Raw genomic sequence first — 16027 nt, forward strand, 5'->3', positions numbered from 1 at the left:
AGGGGGCTAAGCCCCTAATGCATTTAATATGCCTGCTTCTTTTAGAAAGCATGCTCTCATTTGACACTGAGTGGATGCCCAAATTCTATCACATTTCATTTTATTTTAAAAATTCCTTTTTTGTGGTTTCCAGAAAGATTTTAGATGTTTTCATAAACAGTGTTTAGAAATATAATATATTAAAAAGTTCAAGGCAAAAATAAATGACTCTTTGGATTTATAACCTATTAAAAATAAAAATATATGCTTTTAAAATATGGATTAATAATAAATCAGCATGGAGTTTAGAAGCCTGCCCTAAGACTGGGTCCTGGCCTAGACCTGGAGCACTCCTGTCTGTTTGCCATAATGTGTTCAGAGATATACTCTCTGAGCATCACACACAAAGGATGTGCCATTTCATTTATTAAGGTGAAAAATGAGGCTGGTTTCTGAATTCTTCCCCAAACATCCACAGCCACAGGAGAGAAGAGTAACAAGTACGGCGATCCGAGGGAAAGGAGGTGTGATTCGAGATATTTAAACCATGCTGGGAGGTTATTCCCGCATAGAGGTAACAAAGACGTTCTCAAATCCACAAGGCCTGAGAGGGACAGTGAGGAGCAAATTCTTCTCCCTCTTCCCGCCTTCCATCCTCTCTCCCACTAGCCGAAGCTGCTGGCAAAGTAGAAAAGCGGTTTGCAGCATTTCGACCCACATCACAAAGCAAATATCAAAAGGTAGCTGTGATCAGCAGAATAAAGGCCCCCAAAGATATCCACATCCTAATCACCAGGCCCTGCAGGCAGAGGGACTTTGCAGGTAGGGTGAAGTTAAGGGATGGAAGTGTCATCAGAGGGTCCTTATCAGAGGGAGGCGGGAGGGTCAGAGTCAGAGAGAGCGGTCTGTGCTATTAATTAAAGCAGACAAAGAGATCACTTCAAAATGACAAAGGGTATAATTCACAATGAAGACCTGCCATGAATTATTTACCCCAAATAAAAGAAAACACAACAAAACAGAAACAACAAAAAAGGTGAAGCAGAAACAGTGGACAGTAAGCCCTGAGGGAGATTAAGCACAACAGGAAATGGTAACAGTTCTCTTGAGCCCATTGTCTTAGTCAACAAACTGAGGACAGTAAAGGGTCGGCAGTTTCTCAAAGTGGGACTGAAAGAGATGGGGCATCAGTGCAGCCACCTGGTGAGTTACTTAAAAATGCGTATTAATGGGCTCCAGCTCCCACTTACTAAGTCTGAACCCCCGGACAAGAAATTTGAGAACCACTGGTTAATAAGGTTGATGGAATAGACAGGTCAGGTTCCAAATCATAAAAGCAGAGAATTCAGCTTCTTCTTAAGATCTGCGAAATACTTATAAAACTCAACCACGCAGTAAACCACACAGCAAGTCTCAATAAATTTCAGAGACTCAGTTCTCAGAGCACAGCATAATAAAAGCAGAAGCTTCATAAATGAACCCTGATGAAAGGCATCTATGAAACCCTGCAGTGAACATCGTACTCCATGGTGTGAGACTGAATGCTTTAACCTTAAGGTCCGGGTCAGAGTAAGGAGGTCCACTCTCAGCATTCCTACTCAACACTGCTGCGGGACAGAGCCAGTGCAATAAGACAAGAAAAAGAATTTGTTTTTAAAGAGTGAGGAAAGGACATTTAAACCCCCAGAAGTGTAAAGAATACTTTTGAGTCAGAGAAATCAAAACACAAATTGTAAACATTTTTTTAAATGATCATAAAACCAAATGTGAACACAAAGCTAGCAGAGGCTGTCCTCTGGCTAAATTCCTCACCTTGGATCCTCCAATGACTCACCTCTCAAATGAAATATCAGGTCCTCAGAAAGGCCCTACCTGAGTAACATCTGTCCCTGGCCCTCAAGCCCTCACAGGACTGGCTACGTAACATGCAGGGCTCACTGCAAAATTAAAATGGGGGGGGGGTGTTGTTCAAAGTGATTGAGAATGTGAAGACAGGTACTGCAGAGTATTAAACCAATCACAGGACATTTCCGAGGCTGGAGCCTTGGGTGTCTACACAAATCCAATGCCCTTCATGAAGCTATCCTATTTCCTGACCACGGGAAATTATCTTTAGCGAAGGCAGACACCTTCTCTGTCTTATCCACAGCCACCTGGCAAAACAAAGAATTCAGGGTTTCTATAAATAATTGTTGGAGGGAGGGAGGAGGTGATTAAGACTGAAAACTGGAAAGTAGTGCACTTAAGACATCTCTAATCCAGGGGTTCCTAAGAATATGATGAAGCCTAGAGATGCTTCCCCAGAAAATACATGTATGCCCCCAAACACATTTTGCATCCAGCTCATGGTTGTTCACACAGCCCTTAAACGTACCCATCAACCGAGTCAGTCCACACAGACCCCAGCTGGGGGACCTCTACAGAAAGGCAAAGGTATTCACATCATCAGGTCCGACTCGGGTGAGATGAGCTCTGACAGGCAACCTCTCTCACTAGCTCCAGGAAAGGGGGAAGGCTCCCACGAGAGTTTGGTGACTTTTAAGGGGTGATCTGGAAAACCCAGCTCCCTTGTATCCCTCCTTGCAAACACGGCCTTGGCCTGGCATGGGTTGCTCAAGTTCCAATCAAGATCCCACGACTTTCTAGTTGGGTGACTTCGGGCAAGATACCTTACTTCTCTTTCCACTTCTGCAATGTGGGGACCTGAGTGGCTGCTATTTCACAGGGCTGCTGAGAAGGTGAAATGAGGAAACACACACAGGTGCTAGAGTGGTGCCGGGAACACAGTCAACACCCAATACACGTTAATGAGTACGATGTACATCCACACTTGGGTCTCTACTCTGGCAAGTACCCTCAGCATTGGGACTCTCCCCAGGCCGCCGAAGGTCACTTCACCTCTCCACATGCTGAGACCTACTGTGCTGTCTCCTTGCCACACCCTGGTATCCACAATTCTCCCCAACTGATCAATGACACTCGATAGCCCTTGGGGGTCATTTGTTTTTTACTTGTGGTCGAAATGCAATACCAAACAAAATGACAAAAGGCAGAAAAAAATCACACATCACCAGAAGACCCTGACAAGGTAAACACGGTCATTTCTCATATCCCCATCCAGCTTCTTCCCATGTATGTATGTATGTATTTTGACTTCACTGGATACAATTACATATATTTTGCACTCTCTACTTTTCTCTTTGCAGCCAAAGCAATTTTTATCTCAGCACATGCTCTGCATTGCCATGGTGGTGCGTGAGACAAGTCAGGACTTAGCCAAGTGACCAACAGGGGCAGAATGACTGAGCAAAATATTATTGAACATACTGAACAGATATTCAACAGATTCTTGAAACAAAAAGTTGAAACAGAATACCTTTGTCTGAATCACTAAATTAATGTAGAAAATCTCAGCAAAATCTCAATCCTTGTTAGCGTTTACCCATTTACCAATCTCTTCCAAGAGGGCTGAGCTCATTGGGTTTAGCTCAATGGCAATTTCTCCCCATTAAAAGGTCCCTTTATAGCTCCGGACCTCAGGGCTTTCCTTCAAGAGTGTGGCATAAGCCTGCTTCTTCTCAAGCAGTACGTCACTGGGGAAAGTCTGAACATACTTACGTGGGAGAGCGCTAAGTACTTCACAAGGCAGCAGGCAAGCTCTAAAACCCAACGAGGTGGCTGCTCTGGGAGAAAGCTTCCCTGCAATCAATTATCTTATAGGTTTTCTGGCTGGTGTGAGCTTTCTGGTGTGTGAGAAGGGAAGACCTCTGGCTGAAGGCTCTCCCACATTCACAACAGCGATACGGCTTCTCTCCAGTGTGGGTTCTCTCATGCCGAACCAGGGAAGACCTCTGGCTGAAGGCCCTGCCACACCGGTCGCACTCATAGGGGTTTTCGCCCGTGTGCGTCCTCTCATGTTGGTTAAGAGATGAACGGTCGCTGAAGGCCTTCCCACATCCATTACACTCATAGGGCTTCTCGCCTGTGTGCGTTCTCTTGTGTAGGATCAGGTAAGAGCTCTGGCAGAAGGACTTCCCACAGTCTTTGCATCCATAGGGCTTTTCCCCCGTGTGAATCCGCTGATGCTGGGTGAGGGACGAAATTCTGTTGAAGGCTCTCCCACACTCCCTGCAGGCGTAGGGCTTCTCTCCAGTGTGAGTTCTCAGGTGGCGAGTGAGGGTCGAGCTGTGCGTAAAGGCTCTCCCGCATTCCTGACACGCGTATGGTCTCTCTCCTGTGTGAATCCTCTGATGTTCACTCAGGGAATGTCTCCGGTTAAACAGCTTCCCACACTGCCGACACTCGTAGGGCTTCTCGGCTGTGTTACTGTTGCTGTGTGTGGTAAGGGCCACACCATGGAGAAGTGATTTCCCACTGTCTGCACGTGCAGAAGCTTTCCCCTCTGTTTGAGTTCTTCCATGTGGAATAAGGTGACTGTTTTGCCTGAGACCTTTTCCAAACGCATTCACACTTTCATCAGGTCTCTGGTCTGTGTATCCCACCTGATGATGGTTTAACAATGGATCAGACACCAAACTCTCAATAGCTAAGTCACCATCGTGGAAATGTCTTTCTATAGAAACTCCCTGTGATATAACAAGGTCTGAGCTCGGATTGCAGTGTTCCCCAAATTCATACCAGGCAGTAGCCTTCTCTTGAGCAAATGCCTCTACGTGGATGTACCCCATTTGCCTCAAAAGCCTCTGGGGGTCTTCATGTATCTCTTCAAGTTGACCACATCCCTGGTCTTCTCTGGGGAGCTTTATAATATTCATATCACCAGGTGGTTCTTCTGCCAAAACCAGCTTCTTATAAACTGACTGTTGGCTTTTCAGTTTAGTCTCCCAACCTGAAATAAATTGAAGGGCGGGGGAAGAAAGAAACTTCTAACTTAAGAACGGTGGCACGAAAGGATTTCTAAGATGTACAAGGCACATGTGGATTTATGTGCAAACGTCAGCTTTGAACACGGGGGAAGGCTAGGCGAAGGGAAGATGGGTCAGTCTGCTGGGTAGGGGGTGGAGACGTAGAAGGAACTTCTCTAGAAAGAAGGGGGAATAAAAATGGGAGAGAAGAAGAATTATCAGGGAAGCAGAGAGTGGAGAGATGTAACAGAAACACAGGCAGAATGGCTTCCAGAAGGACATGGGATGTTATTTTTTTCTGTACCTGAAGTGGGGTAGTAGACGCTGGTTTATGGAAGGAGAAGGGGGCTGGAGGATGAGCTGAAGGTACAGGGGACAAGTACAGCCAAGGAGCTCAGCCTTCTCCGTAGACAACGAGGGCCTCTGTGGGGGGTCTCTGGCCAACAGTCCCCGGGCAGCTGCCCCCGCCCCAGTGGCTCAGATCTGCCCGGTTCTTACCCGAACAAGAAGCCTGGGGAGCTCCTTTCCCCGCCATGCACATGGCTTCTCCTCGAGCCCGGGGAAAAGGCAGCACCGGCGGAACGTGGGAGCACGCCGTCGGCGGACAGGGACTGCTGACCGGAGGGGCGCGTGCCAGGGGCCCCGCACTGCCCGCTGCGCCCGCGCCAGGGCCGCGTGTCCTAGAGGGCTCTGGGGGAGACAAGGGTGCCTGGGAGGGGCTGCCCGCAGACCACGCCGAAGATTTTATTCTCCTAACTTAAAAAATGTGGATCTGACATTTCCCCAAAGGGAGACAAATGTTGAACCAGCACATAAAGAGACAGTCGACCTCATCAGTCATCGGGGAAATGCAAATCAAGATGGCAGTGAGGTGACACTTCACCACCTATTAAAATGGCTGTGATTGTTTTTCAAAAAGGAAGAAACAAAATAAGTATTGGCAAGGATGTGGAGAAATGGGAACTCTCATGCCCAGCTGGTGGGAATGTAAAATGTGGCAGATGCCATGGAAACCAGTTTGATGGATCCTCAAAAAGCTCAACGTAAGGGAGGAGGGGTGTCGCTCAGCGGTAGAGCACATGCTTCGTAAACACAGGGTCCCAGGTTCAATTCCCACTAGCTCCAATTGAAAGAAAAAAATAATAAAGTTACAAAAAAAAAAAAGTTCAGCATAGAATCACTGTAAGATCTAGCAATCCCACTTCTGGGAACAGACACAAAAGAGGTGAAATCACAGACTGGAAGAAATCCTTGTACATCAGTGTTCACAGCAGCACAATTTACAACAGCTAAAAGGTGGAAACAACCCAAGTGCCCACTGGTGGGTGATGGATAAACACAATGTGGTCCATCCACACTGGAGTGTAATTCAGCCTTAGAAGGGAAGGAGATTCTGACACCTGCTACAACATGGATGGACCTTGGGGACATGATGCTCAGTGAAACAAGCCAGACACAGAAGAACAAACACTGTCTGATCCCACTCACAGGAGGACCCAGAAGAGTCACATCTATAGAGACAGGAAGTAGACGGTGGGTCCAGGGCTGGGAGTGGGGGAGGGGGAGGGTGTCAGTGTTTAATACACGGTCTCAGTTTAGGGTGATCAAACAGTTTTGGAAGCATTGGTGATAGCTGCACAACACTGTGAGTGTAATTAATACCACTGAATTGAATGCTCAAAAATTATTAAAAAGGCAAATTTTATGTTATATATATTTACCACAGTTAAAAAATTTTTTTTAAATCATGGCTCTTCAATTTGGCGGAGAGAGTACAAATGCCCTGAGTCTGTAGCCAGGAGGACTCAGGGCGTTACCTCCGCCTGCGCTAAGATGCATGTCCACGGTGGCTCCGGCTTCCACAGCCTGAAGCAATCAGGCCATTCACCGTGCCAGAGAAACCAACAGACCGTGGGCCCCACCGGAGCAGCAACCATGGCCCCCTTACCCAGCAGTAAAGCCCCACTCCCCAGCAGAGACCTGGACACGGAGCAGATGCTAAGTACACGTGACCTGATGGGCGCGCGAAGGAACGGGCGGGTCTCACCCACGGAGGCCAGGTTCCTGCAGGTCTCCTGCATCACGTCTCTGTAGAGCCTCCTCTGAGCCGGGTCTAGCAGCTCCCACTCCTCCCAGGAGAAGTACACGGCCACATCCTCAAAGGTCACGACCTCCTACAACACCATGTCAGTTCTGCTCAAGAAGGATGCTCTCCAACCCGCATCCAGAGGAGGAAGTTTGGATGGAGAAGTCGGATCCTACTCGTGGTACTCGTAGGTACCACTCTGTGGCTTCCAACCCGGGGGGCTGCGGCAGGCGCAGCAGAGACAACCAGCGCCCAGGTCTGATGGGAATGCTTTCCCCTTCCTTGTTTCTTATCGAACTGCTGATTCTAACCTCTGGGGCCGTGAGAATGACCCACCCGCTTGAGACTCTGCCCCAGCTTACTTGTGGCTCTGCGTCTCTACGTCTGACCAGGGAGGCCCTCCAGAACCTGAGGTCCTGGAGACCGGTTCTCTGGGGCCCTGAATTGGCATTCCATTGTGACAAGGCACAGAGGACGAAGCCGTGGGATTTGAAGCCCCCCAACCCCCGCCCCGCCCCAGCCCAGAAATGGCGGAGGGCAGAGTTTGGGAAAGGCAGTATGAAGGTGTCTGGCCAGCTGGGCTGCTGGCTGTCCCCAGAAGGAAAATTCACCCGTGGAATTTGACAGTAAGAGATCCAACCTGAGGAAAGCGGGGTGCTGGGCCCCCTGGAAGGTTTGGGTCATTCTGGTTGAAATGAAGGGGATTGAGAAAATAATAATAAAATAAAAAGCTCGTGCTGGTGGCGCACGTGGTCTCTTCTCTCCTCCAGGAGGAGGCAGGGCTCAGGCACCCCCAAGGGGCAGCGGGGACGTGGGCCAAGCATACTCCACGTCCCCGCTGCCCGTCCCTCCAAGCAGGAGGACAAATGTTTAATTAGCACCCAGGGCTGCCGCAAAACTTTAAATAGAGCAGGAAAAACCCAGCCTTTAGTCCCCGCCACTGCAGCTGCTACAAACTCCCCCACTGGCCCCTTGGCTCCAGCTGGCTCCCCGACCCCAGCTTTAATGTTAACCCTGTGGTTGCTAACTCACTGCAAGGGTTTGAGGAAATTTGCAAGGAAATAAGAAGGAAAAACATGTTAATGGCTTGGTGTTTTATTACAAAGAATGGATAATAAAAAATGAGCATGAAATATTGGTTTATATTTATTAAATAATATATTTGTACAATTATATAATAATTATAATAGCATCATTTCAGTATTATAATAAATTATGATTATTATTTATAATAAACGATATAAATACATTATTAGTTTCATAATAGAGAGGTTGTTCAAGTCGGGGAAAGTTGGGGGCAAAAGTATTAGTGGCAAGCCACTGCTTTGCTTATCGCGAAGCTCCCAGCTGGAACCTGCCCATGTCCGGAGCCACAGCCGGGCTGAGCTGAGACCAGGTACAGGCGCCATGACCAGGACTTGGACTCAGGGACAGAGCAGACCCAGGACGCCTGTTCAAGGGCTCAAACCATGAGACTATCACAGGCGCTGCCTGGGCCATCTGGGTGACAAGCAGATGTCCACAAGAAAGGGCTTGTTCTCCAAGGGGACCTGACGCTGAGCTGGGGCTCAGCCCTGTTTTTCTGATGTGGAGAGTCACTGCGCATGGTCACCACCCCAAGCTGAGAGTTAGGGGACTGGGACTCTGTCCACCCTCTCCTGACAGATCTGCTGCCCCAACTGAAGTGCAGGTATCCCCAGCCTTCAAAAGGAAGGAGATACTGACACTCACTGCAACGTGGATGGACCTAGAGGACGCAATGCTCAGGGAGAGAACCCGACACAGAAGGACACACACTGTCTGATCCCACTCACAGGAGGTCCCTGGAGGAGTCACATCCACAGAGACAGAGAGTAGACGGTGGGGCCGGGGCTGGGGAGTGAGGGTTTCATGGGGACAGAGCTTCAGTTTGGGAAGACGAGAAAGTTCTGGAGATGATGGTGGAGATGGTTGCACAACAATGTGAATGTGCTTAATGCTACTGAGCTGTGCACTTTAAAATGGTTAAGATGGTGCATTTTATGTTATGTGTATTTCATTACAATTTTAAATATACACATATGTTAAAGGGGACAGTGCCTTGGGGCAGCCCCATCATGGGGGAAGTTCTGAGGCATTCAGGCAGCGCCCTCAGAAGGAAGCACAGCCCTCAGGCAGGGATACTGCGCACATCTTTGGAAAAGCCCAAGGGCTTGAGCCCAGATACTCTTGGGGACTCCTCCCTCCCTTCCCACACAGCAAAAGGGGCTCGGGCTCTGGCAGGCGAGCTCCCTCCAGACCCAAAGGATATCTTCCAGGGGAGGAGGAAGCTCGCACTCACCTGGGGCCAGGGAAGCAGGAGCCCTGCAGCCATCCTCTCCTCCTGGGAACGAAGCAGGCTACTGGGCAGGCGGGGCTGCGGGGGGGTGGGGACACAAAGACAGAGTGAGGACCAGATCCAGCCTGTTCCCAAATCCCAGAATCCCCTCCCAACTTGACATGACCTCCCCCGCCCAGAGGATGGTCCTCGGAAGCCAGAAGAGGCCGGGGTCTTAATGGTTCCATTTGTAGATGAAGATACTGAGGGTCTTGGAAGCACACAAGTTCTACGGTGAAGCACCCTGTATCAGCGTCCTGGGGCGGCTGTAACAAATGACCACATACTAGGGGCTTAGAACAACAGAAATTAATTTTCTCCCAGTTCTAGAGGCCGGAAGTCCGAGATCAAGGGGTGACAGGGCCAAGTCCCCCTGGAGTCCTGCTTCTTCCAGCTTGTGGGGGCTCCAGGCACCCTCAGCTTGTGGCCCCATCACTCTGCTTCCCCTTCAAGTGGCCGTCTTTTCTGTGTGTCTCTTTCCTCTTCTAATCAGGACATCAGTCACTGGATTAGGGATCCCCCTGACCCCGGCTCCAGTATGACCTCATCTTAACCACTCAGATCTACAAAGACTCTTTCTGAATAGGGTCACATTCAGAGTTTCCAGGTGGCAACGTGAATTTTGGGGGGGACACAATTCAACCCCAGTACAACGTCCCAGACCCACAACCAGGAAGGCTCGGTTCAGATCCCTGGAAGCGCCCCCACCCCTGCATCAGTGAGCTTCCTCTCTCCCCACGGCCGGCTCCTTCTCCCCTGGACTCTTCTGCCCAACTGCTGGGTGCTGTAGTGGGGAGGATCCAGATGGGCCTCTCCCACCTTACAAGCAGCAGCAGCACGTGGCCCTGAAGGCCCATGGGGAAACCTGAGCCCCCCCGATACCTAGGGGCTCCCCTTCCTTCCAGGGAGAGAGTTCCGGGGGGATCTGGGCTGTGCCGATTCTGGAACCCTGCACGGTGACAGGACTTTGTCCTTGAGCACGCGTTAGTCAAGCCCCTTTGAGCTCTCATCCCAAATATGCCTTGACTTTTGGGCTCTCAAGTTCGTCTTTACATTGTGTTTTGGAAAAACGCTGCTAAGTCACTTCAGGGAGAGTCCTCGCCGGTTTCCATTGTTATAGGAGCTGCCACCGTGGGGGGTGGGAGGCGGGCACGCGGGACTCTGCCGTGTCTTTGCAACTTCTCCTGAGTCTATAATTCATTAAAAATGTAAAGTTTTACATGAATGGACCTGGAGATCATCATTCTAAGTGAAGTAAGCCAGAAACAGAAAGAAAAATACCAGATGATATCATTTATAGGTGTAATCTAAAAAAAGGACACAAATGAACTCATTTACAAAACAGAAACAGACTCCCAGACAGAGCAATCTTATGGTTACCAGGGGGTAAACGGGTAGGAAGGGATAAATTGGGAGTTCGAGGTTTGCAGATACTGACTACTATTCATAAAACAGATAAACAACAAGTTTCTTCTGTACAGCACAGGGATCTATAGTCAGTATCTTGTGGTCACCTATAATGAAAAGAAATACATGTATGTGTACGTATGACTGAAACATGCTGTACACACCAGAAACTGACACAACATTGTAAACTGACTATACCTCAATTTAAAAAAATTGAAGGTTTTAAAAAAATAGTAAAAAGAAAACAAAAACTGAGAACACTGGCTGAGGAGAAGCTGTGTGAAAGTACATGGCAACTTTCCATTCCATTCTGGCAACTCTTCTGTAAATGTACAATTATTTCAAAATAAAAAGCTCATTTAAAGAACAGACATGTCTCCAAAGATGATACACAAATGGCAAATAAACACATGGAACGATGCTCATGTCACCAGTGACTAGGGAAATGCAAATCAAACCCACAGTGAGGCAGCATCTCACCTCCACCAGGATGGCTAGAATCAAAAAGACAGATAATCATGAGTGTTGCCAAGAATGGGAAGAAAACGAAACCCTCACACACAGCGTGTGGTAGTGGAAAACGGTGCAGCCACCGTAAAAAAGTCTGGCAGTTCCTTAAATTATTACAGTTTTCACAGGAGCCAACTCCACTCCTACATCTCTCCCCCAAAGAACTGAAAAAAACACATCTACACACAGCCCGTATGCCCATGTTCACAGCAGTAAAACCCACAACAGCCAAAAGGTGGAAACAACCCAAATGCCCATCAAGTGAGGAATGGATAGAGACCACGTGGCATATCCACACAATGGAAAATTATCCGGCAGTGACCAGGAGAGCAGCCCTGACACCCGCCACCACGTGGACAGGCCCTGAGAGCACGGTGCTCAGGGAGAGAAGCAGACACAGAAGGACACACAGTGTGTGAGTCCATGGATGTGAGGAGTCCAGAACAGGCCAGTCCACAGACACAGGGAGGGGGCTCCTGGCTGTCAGGGGCTGGGGGAGGGGTGATTGCTATTGGGGGTGGGGTTTCCCTTTGAGGTGATGGAATGTTCCAGAGTTAGCTAGACATAATAGTTGCAAAACTCTGTGAAAATACTACAAAGCATTAAATTTCATACTTTAAATGAATGAACTGTATGGAATGTGAGTTACAGCCCAATAAACCTGTTATAAAAAGTAATAAAACTAACAAAACCTGAAACCAACATGATACTTACCTACAGATCTACATGATACATAGATACATGTACGTGTAAGTACATGGCAAAAAGCCAGCAAGGACAGACATCCAAAGATGTCAAGGCACCAAAAAGGACCTGGGCTCATGAGACGTATCAGGGGAGACGTGATGCACAGTCAGCTTCTCTTGTAAACAGCATAAATCAAGATAAAATAGAACAAAAGTATAAAAATAAAAAAATGACAGCCACTTCCACTGAGCTCCCCAGATGAGGGACCAGAAAAGATGTGATGCAAATGCTTTTCCCGAGAGCATCTCTGACTCACTCAACTTGGGTGGTTCGAGCAGTGGGTGACAACGCTGTGCCCGGCCAAGCCTCACAGTTGCATCAGCTACATCTCTAGGACACACGATAATTTTACCCTGGGGAAACATCTGCTGGTGATAAGACTGTTGGGGGCTCAATCATGTCCCCGAAAAGAAACGTTCAAGTCCTGACCCCCAGTAGCTGTGACTGTGACCTGATTTGCAAATATGATGTCTGCAGCGGTAATTAGTTAAGAAGAGGTCATACCAGAGCAGAGCGGGCCCTACATCCACTATGACTGGGGTCCTTCAAACAGACAGACACACGGGGAGAGGGCCACGGGACCCAGAGGCAGACACTGCAGTGATGCACCTGCAAGCCAGGGGCCACCAAGGGCTAACGGCCACCAGCAGAGGCTGGAAGAGGCAGGAAGCACCCTCCCCTTTCAGAGGCAGCGGGACCCTGTGACACCTTGGTCTCTCTGCTCTTGAGCCTTTAAATTGCAGCTCACGGCAATGAGTCCAGGACCCCCCGCCCCTTCCTAGCCCTTCCGGACCAATCCTCTCCCACCCTTGGGTGGCTCACTGGATCCCTCCCTCGTGGTTGATGTCACTGATCCCGTTAGACATTCACCCAGGCCTGTGGCACCTGGTTCAGGGTCTTCTCTTTCAGTATCAAAACACTAAAACTCATCTTTCCTCCCCAAGAAAGGCCTGATGAGGACTTCCCGGCGGCGAAAAGGGAAATCAATCCCAGGGAGGGGAGAGGTCGGTGAGCTTGGGGTTGGGACACTGACAGAATGGCGAGATGCTTCCTTACTCCTTAGCAGGTGCGTGTGGCCATAACTGGAGTGGACCCTTGATCTCTTACCACTAGGATCACAACGCTAAGGTGTAAGCCAGGGTCCCTCCCCCTCAGTACTGGCGACTGGGGCTGGGCCGTCCTGGGTACTGGGGGGTGCGGTGCAGCGTCCCCGCCCCGACTCAAAGCCAGGAGCACCCCCAGTCGCCACAACCACAGACGTCCCCAGACACCGTCCGGCGTCCCCGGCGGGCAGAACCACCAGATGAGACTCCACGGGCCAGCCCAAGCGTCCGAGTGAGTCTACACTCGGGAGCTGGGCGTGGTTCACTCCGTTTCCCTGTAACGTTCGGCCTCGGGGAGCTCTATTTACTTCACAGCAGAGTCTGCCCCACGGACCTGTCACCCAGGGGCATTTTCGCAGGGCAGGGCTCAGACTTTGCCATTCTGGGTGCGGGGCGGCCTTCGGCAAGCTGCCCGACCTCTCTGACTCTCCCTTGCAGAGTGACGGAGCGAACCCAACGGGAAGACCCCAGGTCACCCCGCCCGCCGGGACCCCGCCCCGCCCCCCGCCCGCCTAACCGCCCTCACGGCGGGCCAGGGAGCCGCGGTGCGCGGGCCGGGCTGGGTCGGCGTCACGGCGTCACAGCCCCAGGTGTGAGCGCAGGGGACGCACAGCGCAGCGCTCAGGTGCCGCCGGGTCCCCCTGGGGCCCGCCACGGCGGAGGCACTCGGTGCCGCGCGTGCTGGGGGCCCCTAGCCATTCCGCCCGCCCGCGCCCCCCGTTAACTCACGCCGCAGCCGCCGCCCCCGGACGCGCGCCAGGACGGGCTCGGCAGTACGCCTGCGCGCCGCGAGCCCGCGAACTACAAGTCCCAGCAGGCCCCGGGCGCAGCGCTGGGGTCCCTATCCCCCCAGGGGGCCGCGAGTTAAGTCACAGCACCCTCTCCGGGCGGGAGGTGTCTCCACAGGACTGAGCTGCCTCCTGCCGCGGAGCACGCCCTCCGGGCTCCGAGCGCACGCGCGGCCTCTCCTTACTGAGAGAGAAAACACAGCAAGTTTAGCACGATGACAGGAACATAAAGATTTGCCATTAAAATAATTACTATCAACAAATTAATAAATGTGTAAGTCATTGTATACTTAGTAAAGTTGTTTTAATGGTGCTTAGTTATCAGTAATAATATACTTGTTAATAATATTCTATTAAATAATAAAACTGCCACAGTTAATATATTATAGAAAAAAAATTTAAAAAGACTAAAAAAAGGAAAAGATTAAAAATGTATGTATTATAGGTTAGTAATATATTTTTAATACAAGATGGTAACATAATATATATGGTAAATGTAATCATTTAATAATGTTTATTAATAAGTTACATGAGTATTTATTATATTTATTACTGTTGTTACTACTGGATTAAGCTGTGATGCATTTTCTCTCTTCCCTGATTCTGTCTTTCTCTCTCTATATATAGCACTGTGTATGCAGCAGCCCAAGCCCTCTACACGTTTTCTCTTCGAGAAGAAATGAAGTGTCCAGAGAATGGAGAGAAGTTGACACTGCTTCCCCCATTACAGCTAACGACCTGTTGGCACTTGATGGTGTTTTCTGTGATGTTCTGATTGTGACTTTGTCATCTGACCAACAGGTGCTTGGGCAAAATGGATTAGGGTCCTTTCTCCAGAGTTCTGTCTTGCCTGCTTCAAAGCCTTGGCTGGGAATCTAGTCTTCAAGGGGCTTTTGGGTAGAATAAACATCAGGTAGAAGGCTCTGATGGTTGGATGAATTTGGTTCTGATGGGGAGAGTGTGGCTCTGTGCTGAGAGCTTGGTCTCTGGTGTCTGGAACTGGTTTTACACCTTAGGTTCTCCACTCACGGTTGCACTGCCCTGGTCAAAGTACTGAGCATCACTAAGCCTCATTCATCAAATTTATCAAATAGGGATAATAAGGCTGCATACATCTCATGGTTATTGGGAGAATTAAACCAGCCTGGTCCAATAATAGTGCTAAACTTAGTGTGTGGCATTTACTATGACATAACAATACAACTATTATTATTACTAGAAAAGAATTGGTCATCTGGACCTCTCCCACTGCCACAGGGAACAACTTACCTGCAGTCGGGGTTGGTTTTTCCTCAGAACTAAAACATAAACTTACCTGGACCTAACATTTGGAAATTAGTTCTTTAACAAATCTGTTGGGTCTTTTTTTCTGCAACTAATTATTTTCTACTCATAGTTTTCTATCTTTTCCATTACATTTTGTAAGTATTATTCCCAGAAAATTTCAGCCACTTTGGGAAGTAATTTTTTTTAATAAAAAGGAAATGCTTGTGGCCGACGCTTTGGCCACGTAAAGAACCTTCGTAGAGTCCATCCAAGCCTAACCGAGCCCGCCTGTCGCTCACAGTCAACAGAGAAAAGCCAGGGACTTCCTGACCCCTGGGGTCTCCTTGGACATATTTCGTTTTTCTGGTGAGACTGCAAGCCCACGGCACGAGGCTGCTCTGGTTACCCTGGCGACCACGTACACCAGCAGGACCCCAGCGCCCGCTGTCCCCGCCACCTCCTTGGTGCTCTGAGAGCAATAGTCTCCATGAGGCACAGGGTCCCCACCCCAGAGGCTGGGCCCCTACTTCAAGTCCATCAATGACCAAAGACACACAGGAACCAGCTGCCAGGAAGTCTGGGCCCCAGACAGCTGAGCTCAGCATGAATCTGGGGCTCATGCCAGGGCAGAAGCTGTGGAGAGCAAGCAAAAACCTCCAGCCGGCATTGACTAGACCCTGGGCCCGGAGTCTGGGGAAAGAAGGCTGAAGACTGGGGCCAGGACTCACCCTCGCAGACCTGAACTGCCCACACAGGAACCATGTGACCCACAACCCTGAGGCCTGCAGCCCCCTGACTGCCTGGAGCACAGCTGGGGGTGCCAATACCACATCTGGATTCTGCACGGGGACCAGATGGCACCCATCTGGGGGCTCGGTACAGGAGAAGACAAGGGCTCCCAGACCCCAGCACCCATCCAC

General features: G+C 49.6%; 1 protein-coding gene and 1 long non-coding RNA gene across 2 annotated transcripts; one reads left to right on the plus strand and one right to left on the minus strand.

Annotated features, from left to right (window-relative positions):
* Positions 1-2968: 2968 nt before the first annotated feature.
* Positions 2969-13867, minus strand: ZNF554 (zinc finger protein 554). The gene is made up of 5 exons (XM_074351176.1): positions 13783-13867; positions 9251-9325; positions 6892-7018; positions 5343-5534; positions 2969-4828 (listed from the first exon to the last, which is right to left on the minus strand). Exons 2-5 carry the CDS (start codon positions 9281-9283, stop codon positions 3639-3641), a joined length of 1542 nt encoding a protein of 513 aa, XP_074207277.1. The 5' UTR covers positions 9284-9325; positions 13783-13867; the 3' UTR covers positions 2969-3638.
* A 135-nt stretch (positions 13868-14002) lies between these two features.
* On the plus strand, positions 14003-14763 carry LOC141574686 (uncharacterized). The gene is made up of 2 exons (XR_012501686.1): positions 14003-14115; positions 14469-14763. It is a non-coding gene; the product is annotated as an uncharacterized LOC141574686 (long non-coding RNA).
* Positions 14764-16027: the final 1264 nt, after the last annotated feature.

The sequence above is a fragment of the Camelus bactrianus genome, chromosome 22 (genome assembly GCF_048773025.1).
Source record: "Camelus bactrianus isolate YW-2024 breed Bactrian camel chromosome 22, ASM4877302v1, whole genome shotgun sequence".
Taxonomy (NCBI): domain Eukaryota; kingdom Metazoa; phylum Chordata; class Mammalia; order Artiodactyla; family Camelidae; genus Camelus; species Camelus bactrianus.

What these genes read in the sequence shown, in the direction of transcription:
- ZNF554 (XM_074351176.1), bottom strand. Translation starts at nt 9,283, where the DNA reads ATGGCTGCAGGGCTCCTGCTTCCCTGGCCCCAG. An exon ending in TCCTGCTTCCCTGGCCCCAG is followed by an intron (nt 7,019 to 9,250) that starts GTGAGTGCGAGC and finishes ATGGTGTTGTAG; the next exon opens with GAGGTCGTGACCTTTGAGGA. An exon ending in TCCCCAGGCTTCTTGTTCGG is followed by an intron (nt 4,829 to 5,342) that starts GTAAGAACCGGG and finishes AATTTATTTCAG; the next exon opens with GTTGGGAGACTAAACTGAAA.